The sequence below is a fragment of the Dermacentor silvarum genome, chromosome 4, assembly GCF_013339745.2.
Source record: "Dermacentor silvarum isolate Dsil-2018 chromosome 4, BIME_Dsil_1.4, whole genome shotgun sequence".
Taxonomy (NCBI): Eukaryota; Metazoa; Arthropoda; class Arachnida; order Ixodida; family Ixodidae; genus Dermacentor; species Dermacentor silvarum.
In genome coordinates, this window is record NC_051157.2 from 26,804,882 (window position 1) to 26,832,000 (window position 27,119).

The following is a 27,119-nucleotide window of genomic DNA, read 5'->3' on the forward strand; positions in this document are numbered from 1 at the left end:
CTTAATTCTGTCTACGATAGTTCTGGGCGTTTTCTCCACGAAAGTCTGGCAACTCTGGCCTACTGTTGTGACGCTACTAGAATGGAACGTTCTTAATGAGTTCCTTTATCTTGTTTCATGTATTTTCCTTGCAGGAATCTCGATGAGCCTTTCTCCCTGTCGTTTTCGCCGACTATCGCTTAATCGTAGCTGCCTTGTAATCGGTCCGTCAACTTGAAGTCTAACTTGGTAGAAGCCCGTAACCCGGTCGCTGGTGCTGACGTGGCAGAGAAGCTCGACGGGTTAGGCCTCACGACTTGTTCGTTCGGGGTGCCGCTGATGCCGTAAGTGCCGACGACTCGCGTTTCCGTCGACCTGGCCGAGTACGTGGCTGGTGCCCCGGTAGCCGGCGCTGACGTGTCAATTCCCCGGTTAGGGTTAACGAAGCGTTCTTCGCCCTCCATCGATCTGCGTGGCAACCCGGTGTCCTTGTGATTATCGGTTGATCGGGCTCGGCCGAGGAAGAGGGATTCTTGGGAAGAGGACCGGAACTACCGTGAGCAGCAGCAGCCGGTCCCAGGAGCTTCGCCTGGACGTCTCCGGTGTCTACAACCACGCCTGGGCCTTGCCAGCGTCACGAGCTTCGTGGCCGGGCTATCCGCACTCCCGTCGTCAGAGTATAGCTGACGAAGCGACCTTACAGCCCAAGAACCACGTCGATAATGCGGCTTCGCCTCGCTTCTGCCTCGACCACACCTCGGTTCGCGTGCCTCGAGCGCTCGCGCCGTTCGGAACGCTCCGCGAGCTTCGTCTACTTCGTTTTCGTGTACCGCCGGCGTCCGACTCATGGCAGTCATAGCAGGCTATCACGTTTTTAACAAGTAGTTATTCTCGAAGCTGTGCAGAGAAACAGAGGGTACGCTGACGCAGGAGTTTCCGTGCGATTCAATGCAACACGCTTCCCAAATCTCGCGTGCTCTTTGTTCTGTATATCTACCTAGTATTGTGCAATCTTTAAAGAGAGGTTTGCAGCCGCATTCTTTGCAGTGCAGTGCTGTCGTACTCACTTCGTCCCGTCTTAGCGCTGTTTGTTCCCGTCCTAAAGTATGCCTATGTTTAGATTAAGAGAGAAGTTTAATGATACGAAATGCAGAGAGGTCGGCCTGAGGTATATTCCTCTAGCCAGCTATTCTGCGTTGGGGAAAGGGGAAGAGGAAAAGAAAGAGTGAAGAAGGAGGCGCATGATGGGTGACGATGACGAGAGAAGTTTACAAGTTACTACGGCCGATAAAACTACTATCCTTACTTTGTATAGCTGTCCACTAATTTGCTATCGCAATCGATGCTTCGCGTTTTCGGGCAAAACTGCGACTTCTTTAACGCGATAGCGTTAAGGGCTCCGTGTCGCAGAAATCCGGTGTCGGCGTCGGCGTCGAGGGGGTTGCCCGGCCAAGAAAATCATCCCGAACCACCCCGACCGCGTAGTCCCTTCCTGTGGCGCAAGGCGTCAGTGAAAGAAAGTGAAAGAAAAGTTAATTTTTCAAAGTAATAACCGTCAGAAAATCGTAAAGTACAACTTAACCACAACCTACAGACATGGTAGCGTCGGATTGTAATTTTAATGTATGAGAAAACATAATTCTGTTACGAGGAAACTCGAACTTGTACAAACCCCTTTTCCAGCATTTCTACCATAAAACAAGGCAGCGACCGGGTATGTTACTCGCTAAAACACCATCCAGATGGCGCTCACGTCCTCGGCAGGTTAGCGCTTGCATGTAGGCCCCCTACGGCAGGTCAAACTAGGACTTAGCCTGCCTAATGCGTTTTGGACACGCGTGCGCCTCGGGGCTACAGCAAACCCTTCATAAAGTCATAAAAAAGGTCCTAGGGCCTTCCCATTTTGATATAAGACGGCTTACATTGCCCCTGGAAAAATGTCTTCCCAGCAAGCCACTTGTGTTAAAAGTGAAGCCGACTTTAAGGAGATTTTTGTAATCTTGGTCTTTGTGAGCTGGCTTTCCCACATTCCGTGTCGCAGTGAAGCCTACTCATAAAGAAAAATTCGATGCGAAAGGGGCCCGATAACGCTATCGCGTTCCACTCTTAAAGGCGAAGCTTAAGCGTCCTACAATTTTTTTTCGATGGTTATGCTCAGGGAGACAATCCGTCTCGACTGCACTCATCATGTTCAGTATCCTTTTCACAATAGCCTGTAACGTCGAATGCGCCGACAGCTGCTTGCGTTGATGCTCTAATATAGCTAAGAAAGTCGCACAGGTAGCTCACATAAGTTTCCGAGTGACTACTAATTTGTGCGTAAAGTGGCCTGCTGAGATCTCGCGCAAAAACTTCAGTTCAAACAGATCGATTTCTTCTAATGTAAACATAATGAGAGTCATCCAGGTGAATTCATTCGTTCGTTATCGTTCGTTCGTTCGTTCGTTCGTTCGTTCGTTCGTTCGTTCGTTCGTTCGTTCGTTCGTTCGTTCGTTCGTTCGTTCGTTCGTTCGTTCGTTCGTTCGTTCGTTCGTTCGTTCGTTCGTTCGTTCGTTCGTTCGTTCGTTCGTTCGTTCGTTCGTTCGTTCGTTCGTTCGTTCGTTCGTTCGTTCGTTCGTTCGTTCGTTCGTTCGTTCGTTCGTTCGTTCGTTCGTTCGTTCGTTCGTTCGTTCGTTCGTTCGTTCGTTCGTTCGTTCGTTCGTTCGTTCGTTCGTTCGTTCGTTCGTTCGTTCGTTCGTTCGTTCGTTCGTTCGTTCGTTCGTTCGTTCGTTCGTTCGTTCGTTCGTTCGTTCGTTCGTTCGTTCGTTCGTTCGTTCGTTCGTTCGTTCGTTCGTTCGTTCGTTCGTTCGTTCGTTCGTTCGTTCGTTCGTTCGTACAAACCGCGCAGCATCAACGGTGCTATGGCCATAGCATGATGAAAGCGAACGTTTCGCACTGATGGAATCTATCGAGTGATGAGTGCCAAAAGTTTGCTCGACATATTACGAGCGAAATCTTAAAAAAAGAAGTGGCGCCAACTGTTGGCTCCGTAAAAGGTCGGAGCGATCATTTTGCCGTCGCTTTTTTTTTTTTTGACATAGCGTTCAGCTAGCTTCATGAAGATGAGGCTACTTGTTCATTATGCAAACGCGAGGGACGTTTCCTGGCACTTAAATGGGTATTTTGTTGTTGTATTTTCGATATACGTGGCGTGTAAAGTTCCACCAATGGTCCACAAATGTTGACACAGCGCCTAAAGGGGCACTGTCATTGTTGAGTAATCATTATTGGAAATATTTCATAACGCTTCATTTTCTGTAGGTGGAGCAGAGTCAGCAGGCGGCACTCGAATGTCATGTCTCTAACTCGGCGCGTCATCAGGTCCACCAACCTTCAACCGATTTTTAGTGACCGGGAAGAATAATGGGGAATATTTATTATATCCGCCATCACACGAAAACAACCTGCAATGAAGCCAAAAAAAAAGACTAAGGGAAAATAACCGTTTCTTTAATTGGAGTGTACAAATAAGAAAAAAGACAACGAAAGCAGACGAAAAGAATTAGCCGCCAGTATGAGCCAAGCCCGCACCTTCCGCATCACGCCTGTGATGGTCTACCAACTGAGCTGCAGCGGCGGCTATCCCCGGCCGTTTTCTTCAATTGTTATATGTGTACTAGATCTAACCCCGGCAGCGCACTCAGAGGCATGGTGGAACTCACGTTCGCTGACAGCACCCTGCAGAGTCGAGTGGGGTGAAAGAGAGAAGACGAGCGGAATACACAGACCGTACGCGAGTCGAACTCGTGCGCAGCCGTGGTCAAAGCAACAGAGGTGACATCCCTGCTCCCCGATGAGACAACCAGCCCATGTAAGTTGCGACTTGGCTGCACAACCCAAAGCCCGCTTTCACTCGGTGAATACGTACCCGAATCCGTCGCGGCGCGGGTACAAGCAGTGGCAACGGGCGGTGTGCGGTAGATGACGTGCGAGAAGTGAACTTGCTGCTGTGGCGATCCCACCGACGAGGTGTTCTTGCTGAAGCTCTTCGTCTCCAGTAGGCTACGGCTCTTTGGCAGGAAAGGAACGTTGCTGGTAGGTTCCGCCATCTTCTCCTCCTCCTCCTCCTCGCATTCCGCTGCCGGCTTAGGCACTGCAGTGGCGCCCGCACTGCCCTTTTTCGTTGCCTTGGAAGCTTTCGGAAGCGTGCCTTCGTGAGTTTTGGACGACCGACTTTTACCGGAAACTGCAGTCGCGAGTTTTGGTCCGTCACGCTGCTGCCCCAACTTATTGCTGGCCACTGCTGTACCGTCATCCAGCAGACTATGTGGCCCTTCCGGTGTTCTGCAAGAACTGTATAAGTTGACGGTGGGTCAACCGGCCGAACAGCAAATTAATTCAGGCGCGTCAAAGAGCGGGAAACGTTATGAGGTGCTCAAAAATTCGTTCGTCTGGAGCTGTGGCGTTACGCCCTAGCCCACCGCGCAACTTTTGGACGTATAACCCAGCAATAACAACTTTTTTAGGCAAGCTCGGCCGTTCTAGAATGCCGACAATCCTTTTAAAAGAGTATGCTGAACGCCGTAATTTCAGCCAACTTCAGAAAATGGCTAGCTGTTCCTTTTTCTACATGCTTGAAGAACCTTCTATGTTAACAGACTTCAGTAATAAATCGTCAAATCACAAGACAATAGGTTCGCCACTTTTCTTTTAAATAGTCGAACTTCTTGTTTGTTCTTGTTTTGAACAAATGTTTTGGTAAGATAGTGCAGAGGAGGAGAAATACGCCGTGCTTCACTCTCTTTCATTTTCCAAGCAATCAGTTATTGCTCATTTCTGCTCCACGCTTTATATTGTTACAAGCCATTCCCGTACATTAGAGAAGGCATTAAGGAATATCCTTAATTGAAATTATCGTAGTGCCGAAAGCGATGTCAGGTTCCAAGCTCAAAAAGTCGCCAAAAAGTCTGTCTGCAGAGGCTACAAATGCGTGAAAATAGGAAAGAGGTATCCAAACTGCGGCTAATAATAACCGCAGTGGCCTAGCCTTCGCGCTGATCAATGTGCGCACGGATACGACAGGTTTCACTGATATGGAAGAAAACTTTGTATGCGAAGGCTGCTTACGATGTCGTACGAAGCGTGCATACATTTCTGGTATACTTATGGTACTGCTATCTGACACTGATGCCAGAAGCGACCAAGATGAAGATTTGTCTAAATATTCTACGTCCCAAAAGTAGCCAGTTTGGAGCAGAATAATGAAATCTCGCAACCCTGTTTACAAGTTCTCTCGTGATTCATTGCATAAAGTACGAAACCGGGCAGTCTAGCGCAAATGTTCCAGCTTTTGTGTTCTAGAGTATCTGTTCACATCTCGACAGTCGATAGGATTTACATTCTCGCCAGCTGCGAATTAAGGGCTGTTCGAGTTAGGGAGAAAACTGAGTACAGCGTGCCAGACTGCCACGGTCGCAAGGCATGAGAAGTCACGAGGAGTTACCCACCGGCAAGCACATGGTAAGTTGTTCGAAAAGTTTTTGTCGCTACGACCGGGATACAAGCCTGGGCCAAGCTATGTCTAATGTTTTCAATACGTGGACAATGTTTGCATTATTGATCCTGCCGATCTTGGTTTTCAGAGCATTTGAATGTGTGATAATCAGACTTGTACGTATGGAATTGCAGGTAATTAATTACTTGTAATCAATGACGTTCTTTTTTAGTAATTTCGTAATTTACCGATTTCATTGTTTACTTGGTAACGGTCGCTGTAGTTCAATTACCTTTTTCAGTAACCAATTACATGTCACCAGCAAAATTTTTCAAGAAACAGGCGAAGCAGCTTTGAGCACTTAAATCTGGCGGGAGTTACAGTGCTCAAAAGAATGTAAACATGTACATGGGTTACCTCCGTCCCAAAATCAGTATAGTGCATGCAGCTACGTCTTGATCACCTGAACATCGCAGGCGTGCATATTTGCATACCTCTCTTGTAAGTCCAACCTCTAAGCTTTTCTCTTATAGTAAATTTATCTCTCTTTCCGAAAAGCGCTTTTAAGCGGATCTGGACGATGATCACTGCTGCTCAGTTATTCTTCGCTTAGTGAAGAATATCCCCTTATTGGACGCTAAACGCATGTGTCTTTTATTTTAACATATTTAGTTAACAAATTAAAAAAATTGCCTGTGGCACAGAGTACAAATATGCTTAATAATCTGGACCACTCGAAGAGCAGGACATTACTTATACTAAAATAGAAATGCATATTTGACTAGTTAACAAAATCTCACTTAGTTAATAAATTTCACTAATCAGCCTTTTTAACTAATTCCTTTAGGGCACATATTGTAATATACGGCCAGTTATTTCACAAGGCATATCCTTTCAAAAACAAATTTCGTAACTAGCAGCAGTTTCCAGATAACTCGCATAACTCGAAACTGGAGTCATCCTCAGAATTTGCTCCAAGTGTATCACTTTCGACGTATCCAGCTACAATTCATAAATTGCAACATGTACGATAAATTGATTAGGTAAAAAAGATAATAAACAAACATTTGTTAGTGAGCCAAATATTCAATTTGATTTCTAAAGCATATAATGTCCGCCTGCGAAGTATTCTACCTATAGAAGTAGAATTGTGCTACATGCCTCGGGTGTTTTTTTTTTTTTTTTTAATTCCGTGAACGAAAAAAAAAAAAAGCACTTCCCGTATACGTGACTCATATACTACACCTATTTTAGCATTTGTAACACACGAACAATATTTTAGGGCTGTATAATATGCAGTTTTATATTAAATTATTACATATTGTTCCACCTTTTCGAGGAATGTAAACGCGTACAGGATACCGGGAAGAGGCCCATGAGATGGTGGACAAGCAATTCAAACGGCGCTTTTATAGAGCAACGACCACTTCCGATGTTGATGCCAGGAAATAACCGGAGGGCGATTACTGACTTTTTCACTGGCCCTGTCGGGAGCGCCTTCGACAATCTTGTAAGCAACGTGTTCGTACGTTACAACACAGTCCTTTAGCGCACCCATTTAATGAGTTTTCAGTGACACTGAAGTTGTGTTCACAAGAAAACGAGTGAAGATTATCGAAGAATTTTGAAAATTTGTAGTGACTATTACGTGTGAAGGACTGATGATAACGCATTGAAAAAGCCCGGCCAGCCAGACTTGTACATAGTACAGAAAAAAAACGACTACAATTACAATTACTTCACTCAAAAATTCAATTGATTTCACTTCAGAAATACGGCCCGCCAAAAATAACTGAGGGATAACTCAAAGGTAATCGATTACTTTTACGTTACTTTCGCTCGAACTTTTTATGTTATTGCTCTGATACCGTAATCAGAATGAGCTGGCCTGGTGCATTTAGTGTGTCCTGTGTAGCCCGTTCTACATTGCTTATCTTCGCTAACAATGGCTTTTCAGAAATTTCACTGGTCATATTCCCTCGTTTTTGTCGTGAATACATCAGCAGAGACAATGAAAACTCACTCGATGTGCGCGCTGGGAGTTAGGGCGATGCTGTAAGGTGCGGACAACTTGCGCACAAGATTGTCGTTACTCAGCATCTGGAGGGTAGATGTCTAACTGTAGTAGTTGGCCTTGGCTACTAGCATGTAAACGCACTCATATCTAGGAGTCCCAGACCCATCCGACGCGGGTGCTCAAGATTGCTATTCTCGAAGCAGTCACCCGTCCTCATCATCCTACCCAACGCCTCTTTATTGGCACCGATAGCCAAGATGCCGCATGTTTCGCGACAACTGGCTACCTGGGCATATACACCGTCTACTTCAATCTCGCTTGGATGCACACCCTTCGCTCTGTGTTACTTTGCAGTGGATATCTGGGCGCCAAGGCATAAGGCGGAGGGGGGGGGGGGGGGGGGGGGACTTCCCAGCTCATGAGCTTACCCGCCTAGTTAGTTTTCCGGGTCCTGCGGGCCTATGGCCATCCGAATATAACCCAGGGGAACACAGACTTTGTACAAGGAGCGTACATCACTTCTATAAAAACTTCGCGACAATGACGTCTCCCTAATTACTCCTCCTGCTAACCTCCCGCGCGAAGACAGCCTTATTCTTCGAAGGCTTCAAACAAATTCAATAGTGACTCCTCTTTTCCGCCACTGTATTCAAGGCCTATCTGGACGACCGATAAGCCCGAAGTGCATGGAATATCCGTCCCTAGAGCCCTGCCTATGTCACTGCCCTCACATTCAACCCAAGCTGCAGTCAGTTCTCTCCACCATTCCCACTAACATCCAGCCACGGTCATGGACGGACTGCCTCACTCCACCACTCCATGCAACTAACATTCTCCTGCTGGTGCTTATCCAGCACGTTAGAGACGTGCTGGTTGAGGACTGGTAGCTTGCCGGCCAAAGGTGAGCGCCGGACGTTGGCGTAAAAAGAAAAGTTTTTTTTTTTTTTTGTTCTCTCTCTCTCAGCATCTGGGTCGTCTGTCAAGCGAAGCGCTTCATTGTTCCGCTGTTGCTGGGACTTGAAGAAGACACTCCCGGTTGGGCCAGTGTTTTAAAGGCTGTACAAATTGTCCGTAGGCAGTTTCCTGTCATTACAGTCCTAAATGAATGTCGCTATCAGTTTCAGTTTATTCTTATTCAATCACACAATTAGTTACAAGAAATGATATACAGACAATGTTATATAGACCGGGGCTGGTATCGAGACATACCAGCCCCGGTTCGATTCGTCGGCATACATCTGGTGGGGCGTCAACATGAGGAAAGAAATATTGAGCTCCCAGATTTGTCTTTCAGGTCATGTCACGATCTGGGGCGTTCTACTGTAGTTCCCACAGCTGCGTCACCTGTGTACAGCTTGACTCGTCAGTAAAGAAACTAATTACATGTAATTTGTTACCGAGAAAAGTAATCGAATCACAGTAAGCGTACAAATGTAGTCGTTAAATTACATAATGACCACGAAATGTAATAGATTACAAGTCATTAATTACATGTAATTCGTTACGTAGTACAAGTCTGAGGCAAGCTGGATCTATTTGCTGTATTTGTGGAAGGTTAGTAAAACAGTGAGGAAAGTTGTCTTCATAAGAAAACGAGGGAAGGTTATCGAAGAAAACTTTGAAATTTTGTAATGAAGATTACGTGTGTAGGACTTAGGATGACGCATTGAAAGGGCCAGGCCAGCCAGACTTGTACACAGTACAGAAAAAACCCAACTACAATTACTTTTTAGTAATTGCTCAATTACATTCGTGGAGCAGCAATTGGTAACCATAATGAATAACATTTTTTAAAGTACTCGTATATGTAATCGGTTACATTTTTCTGTAACGTGAACAAGACTGGAGATAATGCACGTTTCCGTCTACTTAGCTTGAAGCTAAGTAACTTATTAACATAGATTAAATGCTTACGAAATTCAAGCACGGTGGGTCACTTGTGACCACTCTGACTTGTCGACCTGCCTTGTAACGTTGGCATTCCTCAAGTCTCTGTATTAGTACTGCTATTATTCTTCACTTATGTCAGCCACTTTCAACTAATGTTTTTTTTCCTTTATCAGACGTTTTGCTGATGTGTGCAAGTTATTGTGAGACAAAGCAACGCCAATTGTTTTTTTAAGTTCAAACTCACCCTGATCACGTGTCAAATTTTTGGTGTGAATTGCTAATGAAACTAAATTGCATAACGTGCATAACAAGATAGAAATTTTATGTACCTGTCTTACTGATAATTTCATCTACAAAAATAGCAGGTATCTTTCTTGTTACAACATAGAAATACATGGGTGTCCAGATGACCAATAGTGTGTCGCTGATTATCACCAGTAATGCCAACCATAATTTCTTTGATTTTTCTCACGCTTCGGTTACTCGAAAATGAGGTTTGTATAAAATGGCTCGTGAGGGACTAAGCTAGAATATGGTCCACGAAACGGGGATCCGCACATGGTACAGTTGTTTATCTGCGTTTTACAAACCACCTCCAATCTTATTCTCCATGTTTTAAGCCTCCCGAATACCGCCTGAAAGCTAGTCTTGAATTCCCAAATTTATCGATAAGAAAAACTGCCCTTTAAGAAATAATGTTTTATGCCAACCCGGAATTAAAACGTGACATTTTAAGATTATGCCACTTTATCCATAGACATCGCAATCCTTGCTTACTTGGTTGTTTCGCCGTCGCTGCCCTTACTCTTGTCGGTGAGCTCTTCCTTGTTGCTCGCTTTATGTTTCTGGTTAGCCTTGGTCTTAGGCTCAGTGCTTTTTTTCTCGATGACTTCAAGCTTTCCGCTGATATTGCTTCTATCACTGTATTTGTCACCGGGCTCGCTTTTGGGGGTGAAGAAGCTGAAACGGCTGTCGGTGGTCCGATTCTCGCCGACAGAGGACGCATGCGTAAATGCGCTTCGGGTGTCCTTCAAAGACTTTGCGTCCGTGGTCTGCACAAAATGTAAAAAGATGCTTCGTGTTACTAAGTTCTTGCGTGTCATTTTTAGACATCTTCGATCGCCGCAGCGAATATAGCCTGTAGCTCAATGCTCTCCAAACGAAACATTCCCTCGAGCAAGAATATAAGTTAACGCTCGTTAATCATTGCATAACATTGCACACCATGCAGATAAGACCATTCAACGCACCAGATTTGCTGGTATCTATACTGCGCTGGAAATTCGTTTTTTTTTTTTCGTGTAATGCTGATACAGATTTTAATGACTGTTTTGACTTTATACGCCGAGTGAAAATCGGTAAATTATCTACAACACTTAGTTTATGAGCTTTTTCAGTAACTCTCGTCTCACTTTCTCGTTTTCTTGTTTGTAATTTGGCAAGGCGCTTCTCATGCGAGGATTTTAAACATGACTGCACCTGTCACTGTGCGCTAGCTAACGCATTCACCGCCAGTAAATAAGGAAGGAGTAAAAATGGGAGTCACGAAAATCGGTAAACACGTTCGACTAATTAAAAATTATTTATTAAATTATCGATCCCCATGACATTTATGCGTGCGCAAGAGGCATTATTTGAAGGAATTGTCTGGCGACCTTAAATCTGAAAAATGCTGGCAATATATGTAAGCTGGCTGTCAGTATAGGTAGGCTGAGCAAGTCAAGATGGCTAAAAAGCTTCAGTTGACAGACACTGGGAAAATCTTGGAACTTTTCCCAGTTTGCTTGGGGACGTTATAATCGTATTACAGCCATTCCATGTTCACACGTCTCGCCGGCATTTACCGTATTTGCACGTAAATAACGCGACCACGTCCGACCGTGCGCGCGCGCACGCGCGCGTGTGCGTGCGTAATGCGCGAGAAAGTGCCGTGGTTGGAGATGAAAACTAAGAATGGTAAACTCGGCGGTAATGCAGTTCCACTCGACGTGAAAGCTGGGGAAGTGCGGAGCAGTGATTCGCCAGTGTTTCCCTTGTTTTATCTTATTTTATCCTGTGTTTATCTTGTGTTAAGCTATTCTTTTGATGATGTTGGAATTAGCTTGCCTGCGCTGGCGAGCAACTTCAGCTTCTCTAAGCGTATGAAACGGTAAAGAAAGAACCTGCCTCACTAATTGGCGTCCGTGACTTGTGATGCAGATTCTTTTTCGTTTTATACGGTTCTTCGAGGCGGAGCCTCCGAGCAACTATGGGAGGACAAAGACGTTTGTTTGAAAAACGCAAAGCTTTTAATGCAACTAGAGCCAATAGGAAACCATAAAATAAACACTCAACGAAATATCACAGCAAGAAACACGCTCACAGCTGGAACAGTATGTAAATCACACGAGTTATAGGGCTGACCACCAGTGCGAGCGCGCAGAACAGTTCGGCGTGGAGAAGCGGAGACGAGGCGACGAAAGAAGCGGCTTTGATCTCACCAAAAGGTCGATGTCGCCGTCGAACGGGCGACCAGAGGGCGGCAGCTCTGGCTATGAGAGGGGACACACGTGGCTTGACCGTACGTGCAGTTGGAGGCGGCGTTCTGGCCAGGCAGCTGGGCGCAAACTGGCGCCCGTAGCCCGACTGCTCACGCTCTGCCTACGGGCGCAGGAGTTCGCCGGCCTCGGGCAGCAGTCCGTGATCGGGTGGAGTGGCGATGCCCGGGAGGGGGTTAGAAGGCGGCCCCAGTCGGGTGAAGTCCTGGAGGCTTGGGTCCGGAACCTGACAGCCCGTCTTCAGCTTCCGGTCCGGTGGCCGACCTTCTCCTGGCGCCGCTTCCTGGAACTCCCTCTCCTCTCTGCCGGTGCGCCTCGCTTTTCTGCCGCTCTGGCCGATTCGTCTTTTCCTGATTGGCCCCCGAGATCTCCGTGGATTCTTCCGATTGGATTATTTCCCCTTTTATTTTGCCTCTCGTTCTCGCGCCGGACGCTATTCGACGTCGTCGTCTGTCATCCAGCACGGGATTCACCTCCATTCACGTACTTTTTGTCGCATTCTTGTTAATCTCCAACCACGGCACTTTCTCGCGCATTGCACCCACTACAATGTGTGTGTGTGTGTGTGTGTGTGTGTGTGTGTGTGTGTGTGTGTGTGTGTGTGTGTGTGTGTGTGTGTGTGTGTGTGTGTGCGTGTGTGTGTGTGTGTGTGTGTGTGTGTGTGTGTGTGTGTGTGTGTGTGTGTGTGTGTTGTGTGTGCGCGTTGTGCGCGTGCGTGCGTGCGTGCGTGCGTGCGTTCGTGTGCGTGGCGTGTGTTGTGTGTGTGTTTGTGTGTGTGTGTGTGTGTGTGTGTGTGTGTGTGTGTGTGTGTGTGTGTGTGTGTGTGTGTGTGTGTGTGTGTGTGTGTGTGTGTGTGTGTGTGTGTGTGTGTGTGTGTTGTGGTGTGTGTGTGTGTGTGTGTGTGTGTGTGTGGTGTGTGTGTGTGTTGTGTGTGTGGGTGTGTGTGTGGTGTGTGTGTGTGTGTGTGTGTGTGTGTGTGTGTGTGTGTGTGTGTGTGTGTGTGTGTGTGTGTGGTGTGTGTGTGTGTGTGTGTGTGTGTGTGTGTGTGTGTGTGTGTGTGTGGCAGGTTTGACTGCAACCAATCATCGTGCATCATAACGTTGCGGCAGGTGATCGGGCAGCGAGGGCTAATGAAGTAGTGCAATTCACTCACGGTGTCCTGGAGCTCAAGCTTCAGTCCCATCTTCTGCAGGTCAATACCAAATGAGCGCAACGCCTCGGACACCTGCTCTCGCCGCATCATCGGGTTCTCCAAAAGTTCGGCTTGTAGATTTGCAGGTCCTTGGCCCTTTGGATCATAGACAACAGAAAGCGAGAGTTCATATCAGAACTTATTGCGGAGACCATCGGTGATTCATAGCTTATCACCAGTCGCAAACACACACAGACAACCCTCTGTGTGTGCGTGTGCGCGCGCACGCAGGCACACTCACTCACTCACTCACTAAAACACACAGGCACACGCACGCACGCAAGCACGAAATGAAGAAAGAAACATTCGTCTTCCAGAGCTCTCTCGTGTGCGACCGTCGTATTCGCTAACCGTGGCCGGTTATTTTCAACTCATAGTGTAACGCTCTTCAACTCATAGTTTCCGTTAACACGTAACTGTTTTATCCCGGGTTTCACGACTGATTTCCGGCAACGGATGTAACCTCCGCCATCTCGGAGTGGTGAGGCGAAGTACTGCATCGTGACACTAACGAGTGCCGACAGGGAGCGTTTTGGTAGTCACAACGCAGCGGGGACTCCAGCGCGATGTAGCCATACAATAAAGAACCAAGTGTAAACGGCTTCGTGGCTTTGTAAAATCTTCATTTTCAACGAAGTACTGTGTAATAAATAATAAAATAAACAATAATAGAGATGTCCGACGGCAGGATCCGAGCCCAGGACCTCTAGTACAGAAGCCGAATATTGAAGCCATTACTCCACGGACGCACATTTAACGCGAGAGCGTTAAGGACCCCGTGTCGCAGAAAATCCGGCGGCGGCAACCGGCGTGCGATGTCGGCTCGTGGCGGAGAAAATCATCCCCAACCACCCCAACCACTCCGACCGCGCAGGCTCTCCACGTGGTGCAAGGTTTTGTTGAACAAACATTGAATTTGATCTCAAATTAAAATCCGTCAGAAAAAATGGTAAAATACGACTTTACCATTCGGCGTCGGATTCGCCGTCAGATTGTTTACCAATCGACGTCGGATCGTAATTTGAATGTACGAGAAAACCTAATTCAGCTACGAGGAAATTCAACCACAAAATCATTTCCAACATTTCTACCAGACCTACAGCCGCGCTGTCGGGTTCTTGTGAAAATGATATCCAGATGGCGCTCGCATACTGGGACTTCGCCTGCTAATTCGTTTTGGACACGCGCGCGCGTCGGGGCAATGGCAAACAATAAAATAATAAAAAAGGTGCTAGGGTTTTCACATTTTGATATAAGGCCACTTATATTGCCCCTGGAAAAACGTCTTTCCAGCAATGCATTTCTGTTTAAAAGTGAAGCCGACTTTAAGGGGATCGGTGTAAGCTTGGTCTTTGTAAGCTGGCTTTCCCACGTTCAGTGTCGCAGCGAATGAAGCCTACTTGCCGTATGCGATGCGAACGGGTCCCGATAACGCTATCGCATTCTACTCTTAAAGGCGAAGCTTAAGCATCCTCCAAGTTTTTTTTTTTCTTTTCCCCTTTATTCTACGCCACGGACGCACGCACCGACACGCGGCTTAGAACGCCCTTATCAATTTCTCGCGGGCAAGTCATCGAGTTGAGACGCCTGGCGCGTTTCAACTCCATTCGCCAACAGGACGCCGCGCGCGAAGCGAACATGCAACACAGCCGCCGTCCCGCAAATCGTGCGCAGTTCGCTGCAGCGGACCGTGAGTTCATGAGCAACATTGATGCAACAGTTCATGAGCACATGAGCAACAGTTCATGAGCAACATTCATGCAACAGCTCCTGTGCAGACACCTTTCACTTTCGTGTTGTACCGTTTCCTATGAAAGAGGGATTAACCATACTTTTTTCCCCTTTTTTCCCTTTTCAACTACCGTCGTAACTACTCTTTTGTCCCTTTATTTCACGATGTCAAACTGACTGATGACGCGTTTTGGACCCGCCCACAAGTACTAATTTTGTATATATATTGTATGAATATGAACGTCAAGTAAAGAAACGTCTCAGTGAACCATGGTATGTTTCTTTTTAATATATATGTATATATAGATATGTGTGTGTGATCAGGAGAAGGTAGAAGAATGCATAGGCCAGTTATTTGAAAACGATGATGACAAAAATATTGCAATTGCCTCGCAAACTAAACTTAAAATTTATTATGCCAATAGTTTCGAGATTCGAAATTTCTTCGCCAGGGCGGGTCGAAAGTGTGTGGTGTTTCGTCGCGGTGGCATGGTGCAACGTGGCCTGCGCGGCGGCGACTCCCCTCGCCAACGCACACATTTGTAGGAGAGGGCGGCCCGCTGGCCCTGTTGCTTTCGGCGCGCTTCTACAGGATTCCGTTACGGAGACGTGCACGTGTGGCATAAATCATAAACTGGTGGTTAAATTTTGAGGCCGCTTGTGAACGGTGTAGCGCCGTAAACCTAAACATTGCATGACCTTAAAGTTGTCACCTGCGCGCAATTATGCGCACCGTTTTTAGTTGTATACCATTTCAATTACCCGCTTTACAGTTTATCTTCGCTTCCCGTAGATTCCGTCATGTGCGTTGGATCGGCAGAATTTTTTTCCATGCATGGCTCCCACAAATTTCAAACGATACTTCCCGCACCCTCTTCTAAGTTCAGACAGTCCTCTCGCCAACAGAGACGTCCGACCTCTCGCGTGCCACATCGGTGTTTTGGCTTGGAGCCCACAAATATCCAGCAGCAATGCGAACACAGAATTACCGCGGAACGCAGCGCGAACGAAACACCCACCAGAAATGCGCTACACATCAAGGAGAAAAAGGAACCAGGGCTCACGGCCTACGCTATACGTGGCATCTCGACTCTGGTGAAACTGTCACTTGCTGCCAGTTTCTTCGACGTAGTGACTAGGCAACCCCGCCTAGAATGGGTAGGTGGCCTCTTCGAATATCGCCATGAACATTGCATTCTCTCCTATCAAACTTTTTTTAACAATACTTGTGGTAGGGCGCTCTCGAGACGGCGCGTGCAACGCCTGCACGCGTAAAAGCGGATTCTATTGGAATTATATGAATGCCGCACGACGTCAGAAGTAATAGTTAAAGCAAAAACCCTGCGACCTTCGCACTTTATACTTCGCTATCCAATAAGAATGGGTCTTGGTCAACCACTGTACCAAGTGCCACCTTCGGCGACGCTGTCTGTAGGATCAAGGCTGACATTACAGGATAGAAAAACGACGCGGGGTTGGCCCGAAGAGGTTTTAAAAAGCTCCTTGGGTTGGTCACGGGAACGCGTCGTATAGTATCGACCATGAAAAGCTTGCAAACTCGCCGCCAAATTAACGAAAAAGCTGCGAAACGCACCTCGTCTCGACCGACGACCATGACCTCCTCTTGGACGTTTCCCTCCGTGTCGACAGCGAACATTGGCTCGACCTCCGGCGTAATTTCCTCCACGGTGTCGTCCATGCGCGCTTCACCGGCCACCACACGACGCTGCTTGGACGGGTGCTTGAACACGAAGTCCACCTCGGTCAGGGTGGCGTCCGCTTCCTGCGTCATTTCCGAATCAGTTGGCGGGTACGAGCGCACAAAAGAAACATATTGGCACTGATGCATATCCACGAATTAATACAAGCAGCGCAGGCTAACAACTATTTATTCACACAAGGGACACGTTCCTCAGCGGCGAAAAAAAAAAAAAGACAGATAAGCGAGCAAGGATTTAACACATGTTAACATGCTTGTGTGTAAGGATGCGTTTCTTTATCGTTTATTGATACTCGTACGATAATCTCAGCTTGTGCGTCTTTGTCAATTCCACCCCACCTCCCTCCCAACCCGGCTGTAACAAAATCATTTGGCGTTGTGGGTATGTGATAAATAAATAAATAAATAAATAAATAAATAAATAAATAAATAAATAAATAAATAAATAAATAAATAAATAAATAAATAAATAAATAAATAAATAAATAAATAAATAAATAAACCGCTGAAAATAAGAGAGGTGTTTACCTTGCGGCTTGATATAACTTAAGAGTTATCTGCTGCTATAGCACCCCACGCTTGTTTCGGTTAAAGAAGATTCCATCACCTTAGTGTATAAACGAAGCCCTTGACCCTGCGGGAAAGTTTAATGCCATTTGTAGGAGGCAAAAATTGCATTCAATATCCTTACTTCTGCTAGCTTGAGTGTCATTTATTCCTAATGAGCACAGGCGAAAAAGACATTTGGGTAGCTAGGTTCCAGTTCTGTGATATAGTTGAACTACCGCACGCGCTCCGCCCCCATGAGGAATGTCACCCGGCAGTATGGGTCATTAGATGTACGCGTCCATCATGTGCATTGATGTTTTACAATGTCTATCGTGTTGGTTTATTCTATATCCTGCCTTGAAAGTTCACTCCATTAAGCGTAGGCCTCACGTTAGCACTGTAGAGTCAAGCGGTGAAACGACGCGCACCTTGACACCGGCTCGGACGTGCTCCGCGTATCGAATGCGCAGGTTGTTTGCGTAGATTTCGAAGATGAGCGGGTCCACGAAGCCGGCCAGTATGCCCGTGGTCATCGTGGCGTCCACCAGCATGGACACAAGGAACACCAGCAGCATGACGCAGAGAAGCACGCGGCTCACGCGCACTCCCGTCACGCTCAGAAACCACAAGCAGAGGCGGCGGCTCAGCGGTGACTTGAGCGCGATCAGACCAACCAGCACAGAGGAGATGGAGCGCAGGATCTCGTCCTGCAGAGACCAAGGCTTAGGCTGCGCCCCAACAGCGGAATAACGCAGGCAGCCAGCGGCAGGACGCGTGCCACGAAAAAAAAAAAAAAAAAAAAACCAGAGCGACGTTTTCCTGCCGCTGAACGAGGGGGTTTCGAAGACACTTATGGTCGCATGCCGCTGATTGCGAATCAATTAAAAACGTCCAATTTTTTTCGCGTGAGCAGCAGCCGTGATCGATCCTTTCTCGACATCCGCCAAGAATAACTGCTGATGACAGCGGCGTTGATCTCCGCGGACGGCGAGGCTATCACGTGACTCTCACGGCGGTGGAGAAACCTGACAGTGTGTTCATGCCAACGGCGCGTTTTGGCACGAGTGTCTTCCTTTCGGTAATGTGACCGCACCTTATAATGGGTAATCCACATAGAATTTCTCTGTCACCTTGCGAAATAGGTGCGCGGCCCGCGCTACATCTCTGTCATCGGTTGTTCAGGAGCAGGTTCCCAAATGGAATGCCCGTACGTATACTAGGAAAACATATTTCAAGTACTATAGCGAATAATTTGGTTTATAAATAACTTATTTATACATTCCATACGTCGGCAAGTAAATGGAGTTGCATTTGGTAAACAGCCATCATGTTGGGTCTAGAAAGGTTTCGGCTTCTAGATACGTATTGCCAAAACAAGAACCCGAATGCACCGTGCTGCGAGAAACAGCAGTCTTGATTCAATGTGGGCATTCAATGTTGGCAATTCAAGAAAACTGTGAAAGACATTTTCTTAGCAACTTGTAGACGGTAGCAAGACTTACAGGAGACTTAAGAGCAATGGGAACAGAGGGACTCGATTTCTTCTTAGTTAACAAAAACATGAAGCCGCCAGGCAATGAAGCCAGGTAAAGCATAGGGGCATATAACTGTTCTTATATATGAAATTTATTAATAAGAAAAGGGAAGTAGAAGTGGACGAAAAGACAACTTGCCGAATGTTGGAGAACCCACGACATGTATCTTCAGCCTTATACGTGAGCAGTGCACCAGTCAGCTACAGCAGTGGCCTCGCTGTCTACTTGATTGCGCAGTTTTGTACGTGCGCTAGATCTAGCCCTGGTAGCGCTAGCCAGCGCCACTCACATCCATTGATGCGGATGTGTGACAGTTTTACCCGCAGGCATTACGTAACATGTGAACTTAGAAACAGACGACTGGCCAGTAAATAAACTTTCTTATGCTAGCCTAAGACATCACAGCTCCTCCCATGGCAAATCGGTTCTGTGGAATCTCGGAACGTGGAGAAAGGTTCAGGAAAGGGATAAATTGTCACCCCCCTTGAGCGTAGCACCAAGCTACAAAGGAAACCCAAACGGGTTTCTCAGAACGGAAGCTTCGCAGTTAAGGAAAAATTCGTCCTGGTCCGGGATTCGAACCCGGGACCAACGCCTTCCCGGGCGGTCGCTCTACTATCTGAGCTAACCAGGAGGCTAGCAGATCGCAGCGCGAGGGCGAATTAATCGACAACCCGAAGCACAAGGACACAGGCTTCCTTTGTAGTTTCGTGCTACATTCGGGTGGATGACAATTTTTTTCCCTTTTAGCGCACAAATATGCCATTCGACATTTCGAATTATCAATGATTATCCCACAAGAATCAACCACCAATTAAATGCTGCTTTGGCACTAGCTGCTCAACTGTAATCATGGACAACGCGACACCGTTCGTGACTCACGTTCATGTAGATGCCGAAGAGCTTGTGGGCCACGAGCAGACGAGATATTGGGAACAGGAAGAGCGGCAGCATGCACGTGCATTGGTACGGGATCGGCTCGAGCACGAACAGTGTCACCATGGTGGCAACCACGAACAGGCACTGCACATGCTGCGCAAAGCACCGTCACACTTTAGAGGCTCCTCTCATTCAACGCGCTCCTCACGCCGAGCAATACTCCCGTTTCGCCCTTTATTATTTTAAAGCTCGGCGCCTATGAAATTGTGGTACTACAATGCACACATGACGTTATTCAACACCATGCACGTACAGCCGTGTAGTTACAGAAAACGTGTACAGCGTGCGTTTATACATTGTGTCTTTGAGGAGCATGGGTCTCTGAGTGTATATATATATATATATATATATATATATATATATATATATATATATATATATATATATATATACCGGGTGTTTCAGCGAACACATTAATTTTTTTTTTCATATTGTCTGGCAGATAGCACAATTCTAGCGCCCATGAGCTGGTATACTCGAAGAGGCCGACATTACTTGCGCAAAAAAATGAAATGCATAAACGACTAATTAACAAAAGTTCACTAATTAAGTTTTCAATTAATTACCTTATGGTACATAACAGGGTTGCCATGCGACAGAGCCACGACTCGGTATAATAACACTCCGATAGAGTGGCATTGTTTCTTTTGTGAAAGCTTCTACGCATAATTAACATGACTTCTTTTATATATAAGTAAGCGCATAAAATAACAGTGGTCACGGGAAGGAGGCTTCAACTGATAACGCCGTCTACGAACGTCGCTCGGCTCTTCCTTACCGCCATTTTCGAGGCAACGGCCATGATCATGAAGAAGCAGGAAAATGCGTATCCGAGCACCATGCGGAGGGCAGGCAGGGCGTGTGCCGTCTCGTCCAACTTGTAGCCCACCTGCACCACCTTGACCACGCCGGGCTTGACCTTTTCCATGGTGGACGTTTGGCTCGCAAGTCGCCGGGACACCAGGGAGGACGAGCGAAAAGAGCTTGCGCAAACTGAACAACGTTCTCAGCAGAGGCGCGGCACGACTTCTTGTGGAAGCACGAGCCTCGCGCGGCAGCTCGAGGCTTTCAACGTCCTTGCCTTCCTCTTTACACGTCACGCGCGAAGACAAAAAAAAAAAAAAGAAAAAAGAAAAAAAGAAGGAGAAGAGGAACGTGCAATTCTTGGCCAATCCCCCAGAGTGGGTACGACCCATAGTTTGAGGCCATCATCATCATCATGATTTCTTGTGATGCATTGCTGTAAACACTGAAAATATTTTCTCCTTTGGGGCATCTACATTGGGTTTTAGCCACTGGAACGTATGCAAGGCCGTCTGTGAGTTCCTTTGTGACACAAGGAGAATACCTGGTTAACATACTGATTTAATAATTGATGTTTCAAAAAATTTCAATTTGAAATTAATTAATGTTTCTTATACTCTCTCTACCTTCAAATTTGCTATGCTTTCATAAAGCACAAGTATTCCTCTAGGGGGAAAGAATGTCTCTAACATTAGTTTGTCCGCTTTAATTCCTTGCTACAAATTCAACGTAACCATGATATATACTTTGTCTCTCAAGTTTACTCTTCCCCGCCCGTCTCACCACCGTCTTCCTGGCCAGCAAGCAAGTAAGCAAGCAAGCAGCAAGCAAGCAAGTAAGCTTTGCCCGCATGACCGCTCTATGCCGCATATGCTTTCATGCACAGAGTAAGAAAGATGTATATGCTAACAAAATCGAATTTTGTTGAATGATACCAGCACCGAACAGAATCCGACGCTGAAAGGAACACCGGGATACTTAACTGAATGTGTAAATAGCTAGCGAGTGGAAAGAAAGACGACCCAAATAAATGCTAGTTCGTCCTTATCTCTCCCGAGTGAAAAGATGACCGTACTTATTAGCTCCAAAAAACTTAAGACGTACGAACAATCACTGAAGCAGAAAATATAGAAAATGTAGACGACTGTCACACATCTGTGCAAACGCTTTAAGTCGCGTGCGACGCTCTACGAGCAAACCCAAGCTCATCACTAAGCGCAACGTCCCCGACTCATCAACTCTGCTCAGTACTGGGCCATTGTGGCTCGCCTTGAGTACGATATTGGCCACCTTACACTTTCTCCCCCAACTTCACCATCATGGGACTCGATTATACAGATCGATGCACTTCCAATCCATCATTTAGAAATGCGCATTAAAGCGGGTAACAATATGGAGAAGGGAGACAAGGGTATAGGCGCCTACTAGAACTGAGCGTTTACTGAACAAACCGAACGTATATAAGCAACATAGAAAGAGGCCTGCCCCACCCGCTCATCTCTTTCACTCCTTCTACCTTGCATGTTAGATAAAATACGGAAAATATGGCAGAAGAACAACCAAAACCGGATCAATTTTTATATAGCTAACAGCTCAAGTCCCCTATCATGTTTACTACGGAGGCACGGCTGACGGACAAATTCTATTCTGGTTATGGATATAAAAAAAAAAAAACATCAAAGCCCCTTTCTTAAAGAAAGATGATTGAACGCGAAGCTTTCGCCCATGCAAACTGAATCAAAGTCCAATGCCAACGACGACGCAACGAACCCAAGAAATGCTGAGCGACCCGATGCGATGCATATGCGATTTGATTACTTGTTTAGGATTCTAATTTTTCAACGTTTAAGTAAAATGAAGACGCATTTCGTTAAGTTGCATAGCCTTTATTTTAGATTATGTAGCCGTTGATTACACGCACAATGTCACACTTTCATGGACTGCATGCCTTTGCCTATACACGGGACGGCCTTACGGGCCAAGGTTTTTAGGTGCTGCAAAACATAATGGGGATAATGCCATTTTGGTGGAGACGCAATGCGAAAACACTCGCGTGCTTAGATATCGAGGTGCACGTTAACGAATCCCAGGTGGTCGACACCAACGTTTATAGATACTTTTTTCAAAAGTATCTATAAACGTTGTTACGGGCATGATCGCGCTCGCACTTATGTTCGCGTACGGCAGCCTCTTCTGCCGCGCGCTGCACACGCGGCCTACCGATGGTGACGGCCGGGAATGCATTGCGTGGCGCGCGCAATGCAATGCAGATATATAAAGTTCGTCTGGGTAGCGTAGCCATGCAGTTCCCATTGTTCTTATCGGTACAACTGCGAATGTAAACTGTAGTGTTCTACGATCGTGTGCGCCGATGCGCAGATAGTTCCATTGTGTAATTTGGCTTTCCTGCAGTGCGTTTTCGGCGCTCATGGACGAATGAGTGAGACATTGAAAGCTTCGCTTTAAAGGCATCAGCTGTTTCCCTTTCCCTTTGGCCGCGGTAACGCCAATTTACTCGCGGGTCTATAATCGGTATCACTTACACTAACTGAAAGAAAAAACAAATACAATGGTAAACTCGGCGGTAATGCAGTTCCATTCAACGTGAAAGCTGGGGAAGTGCGGGCCAGTGATTCGCTGGTGTTTCCCTTGTGTTTCCCCTTGTGTTTATCTTGTTTTATCCTGTGTTTATCTTATGTTTAGAAATCTATCATCCATTTTGACACCTGTTCTAAGGCACAACTGGTGTGAAACCATCACGCACATGGAGCCAAGCCACCACTCTCCATGTGCGTGGTGGTTTGCTGATGGAGCGCGCATGGAGCGTGGCGGACCTTTGCTGATGATATTCAGAAGCGATTTTAACGAATTTCTGTTAAATAATGAGCTTAATGCTTGGTTATTCCTGTCTTTTAAATTATTCTGAATCATGTTAGTTTATTTTGAACCGGTTTTGATCAATTCTGCACTTGTCTTGACCCTGTTTTGAGCACTTGTTTTTGAGCGGCATCACGCGGTAGACACCGACAGCCCGGGCCCCTAAAGTGCTTCGCACTTAAATGTGCTACGTAGATGCTGTCCATACAGCAGAGCGGATGGTTACAGTAGTGGGCCCATGGTATTTATTCCCCAACTCTTACATAAAGTGCCACAGATGCTGAAACGCATCTATGGCACTTGGCACTTGACGCATTTGTGACATTCCTGGCCATCAAAGGAAATAAGGCAATGAGCCTGTCTATTCACCAACCCGCCTTGACATACCGAGCGCCCCACTCCGATGGCCAGAAGTCTGTTCCACTAACGCTGTCGAGCCATGCACCACAAGCAACGCCATGCTCGACTCAAAGAGGCCCACGAATCCCGTGTGCTCCTCCCAACTTCCTCATACTTCTTTTCACACGCAGCTGCACTTTTCCTCCGACAATTTCAGACCCGAACTCTCCTTAATGACGCAATCATTCACCACAATCAACGTAAATCAGACTACCCCATCTGTAGCATCCCAACGTGGTACACAAACGCTGGGAATTTCCTCGCGCACTCTCGTCACCCGAATGGGGTTTACGCTATTAAGCTAACATTGTTAACAGAACGCGAAGGTGAAAGACTAGTAACCACGACGTAGGAGCCTCATGCCTTTGCCAGCGAACAGCGATAATACCTAGGACTTACCCGTGGTGTAATCACAGACACCACGCCTAGCTTCCATCGCCTCTTCTGGGACTGTCCATCCTCAAGGGATCAGCGCAGATGTGCCTTGTAAGGCCCACACTCTAATTTTCAAAAGGACGTATTCACTCTGGAAAGCAGGGAAGCCATGTAAACGGCATTGACTTGCTGCAGTGCGCCCGGGATAAATTCTATTCGCAATCACATCTAAACACATTCCGGCATGTACCTTCGTGCCTACTGCATCTCTCGCTGAAGGTCGACGTTAATGCGAATGAGCATAGAAGCAATGTAGCGACACGCTGTATTGCAAACGCCGAAACGAGTCCTGCATGCGGCGTGTACGCAGTCGGTCTCCTCTCTTCCCACTGAACAGGCTGCCCTATCTAGCGGCACCGCCACGAAGTCACACCGCGTAGAGCGTGTGCGAATAGGTGTTCAGACAAGATTGTTTAAATATATATTACGCGGGTTCGTTCCCGCTCAGTACCGGAGAAATTTTAAAGGATATATTTATTGTTTATGCCTGGATACACATATCCATTGACCCAAGTTGGCATCAAAGAGCGGCACATACCCTTTGAGCCTCTGCTCTTTTGTAACAAAGCAAAAACTATTCACCACCTTTCTTTCTTACTTACGTTCTTTCTTTCTTTCTTTTTGCCACCGCTTCTCCCCCCTCCGCAGAATGCATGTTTCCCATATTGCCGACTGGTAGTCAGGGTTTAGCACTTGGGTCACCAAACAACTAATTCTTCGGTGCCGGTAAATAAGGCACAAGCCACGGGTTCATTATTACTGCTCCGCATAATTTCATTGAAGCGTCCAGAAGTTTACGTTGCTATAGGGTACCAACCGTGGCGCAAGTTATTTTTTTTTACACTTTTATGAATAAGCCCTGTGAAAAATATTGGTATACTTCAGTTGCCTGAGGTTTTGTTTTTTGTTTGCTTTTTACTTCTCCCTGTCTTTTGTTGGGTGCACATTTCGTTAACTCCAGGGCGGCCAATCCCCTTAGTGGGTATGTGCTATGTTTTGAACCGACAACAACAACAACGACCCAAGTTGGCGTGAAAGAGGTTAATTAAAGAGCGGCACTAACCCAGTGTCGCATACCCAGTGACCCAAGTTGGTCCGACGGTGGGTTCTGAATACTGTTCCCTGTGCACAGCAGCCAAATGCGCTACCCGCTAGACCGTGGGCTACTCAGTGACCCAAATGGGCGGGAAAGCGGTTAGACAAAGATAGCCCACAGAGAATGCGTGAAGTATCCTAATGCTAATTGCATCAAAAGACCCAGTGACATGTCCCTCTTTTTTAACCAACCTCCCCTTCCTTGAGTTGCTACATAGCATTAAAATTGGACCCACTATATTTTGGGACGCCAAAGAAACAGCGTCGTAACTACTGCGCCCGCGCGAGGCCACTAACGGTTCATTCATGCAGTCTACCACCCCAAATGGACACTGGTGCTATGTAAGGCGCCGCAGAAGTGGGCTCCGAATTAATTTGGCCACCCGTGCTTCGTTAACGTGCATCAAAAGGCGGTAAACGAGCGTTTCTGCCTACCACATGCACGTAATGAAATGTGACCGCAGTCATCGGAAACTAAACCCGCCACCTTCTGTTCAGCGATCTGATACAAAAAGCACATACAATGCTTAAGACAGCAAAGAAACACCATGGCTGCTACCTGTTGATTTCTCAATTTGTATACTGTTCTGTCGGAGGGGCTTTGCGCCCATTACCCAAGGATATACAGCTCTGCAGGATTCGGTGCGGTCGTTCTCGCTCTTTCCTAGTCAACCATTAGAAGCAGCAGACACCATGTCTCAAGAGATGAAAAAGAAAACGGGGAGCCTAGTCACAGTACCAAAGAGAAATTAGTATAAGACTTGAAGAGTAAACACAAGGTAAGATAAAAGCAGTTACTTCATGCCTTGCTCCTATTTGTTGACTACGTGCTGCACTGACGTTCTCACTGACCCCTTCTTCTTGATAACCACATTCTTGCATACTTCCGGCATTTATTGCTATGTCCTATCACCTTACACTTGCCTCGTTTCAACCCAGGAGCAGAGTTTGATTTCGAATTTTTGAAAGCATTAAGTGATCAGGTTTCAGACAGTGAATGAAGGAATTGTGAAGAGCAAAGAAAAACGCAAGCACGAAATCTGGAAATCCAGCATCTCGCGGATTCATGCAAGTCACGTAGCGAGCAAATTGGTCGAATCGATGTGGTTGCAAAGACCGCAAAAAATGTATATAAAATAACTTAGCAGCGCGTTCAATAGACGCGCTCGTAACGACTCTGAGCCGGTACTGGGGGGCGGTTGTCGCGACAGAAATCTTCTAGGTGCACATCGATTGCCAGACTCTCCCCAGAAACGGGGCCCCAGTGGACGCTTAGAATAATTAGGACGTCAGAAACTGTCTAGCAAATCACGCTATGCCCCATTGCATGTCGCAAGAGCTAGAAATAAAATACTTGCAAGCTCATGAGCTTCGGCGAAGGATGGCAATACCCGAATGTGAGCGAAGCGTCATCATTCATAAGGTCTGAAAGGAGGGAAGCGACTGGCCACATATTCAGACCCAGCAAAATGGTGAGGATAGCCGTCTTATACGCAATGAAGACAGATGTTTAGGGAGCACTATATTTTTTCCTTGTTTGCTTTGAACAGCCTAATACCTGGCACTTGTACAAGGACGAGTATGCGAACAGGACGCTGCGTTTCTCGTCTCAGCCGGTGAGTTTTTGATTCTCGTAACTAATGATTCACCAGCCTGTCCACCCTAATATTATTAGTATGCCACTGCTGCAAGCTTCAAAAACATCGCTTGTTGTTTTTCTTTTGTTATTGTCTTCCAATAACACTGCCGTGTTATCAGCTTTCTCACGTCGCCAATAAGGGTCGTGACTCAGACGAATGACTCAAATTTAAGAAAGAGAACATCAGTTTAGACTGAATAATGGCCAAACACGGAGTACATATAAGGCATGATCAGTCAAGCGCCCGTCTATTGCGGTTTTATTATTATGTATTTTGACGAAAAAAATACGACGTGAGCTTAGGACTC

General features: G+C 46.5%; 1 protein-coding gene across 1 annotated transcript; it reads right to left on the minus strand.

The window, feature by feature from the left end:
• Positions 1–10,096: 10,096 nt before the first annotated feature.
• On the minus strand, positions 10,097–20,599 carry LOC125939657 (uncharacterized). The gene is made up of 6 exons (XM_049665162.1): positions 20,341–20,599; positions 19,506–19,655; positions 17,517–17,795; positions 16,414–16,602; positions 13,050–13,184; positions 10,097–10,411 (listed from the first exon to the last, which is right to left on the minus strand). The coding sequence occupies exons 1-6, from the start codon at positions 20,488–20,490 to the stop codon at positions 10,133–10,135; spliced, it is 1,182 nt and encodes a 393-aa protein (XP_049521119.1). The 5' UTR covers positions 20,491–20,599; the 3' UTR covers positions 10,097–10,132.
• Positions 20,600–27,119: the final 6,520 nt, after the last annotated feature.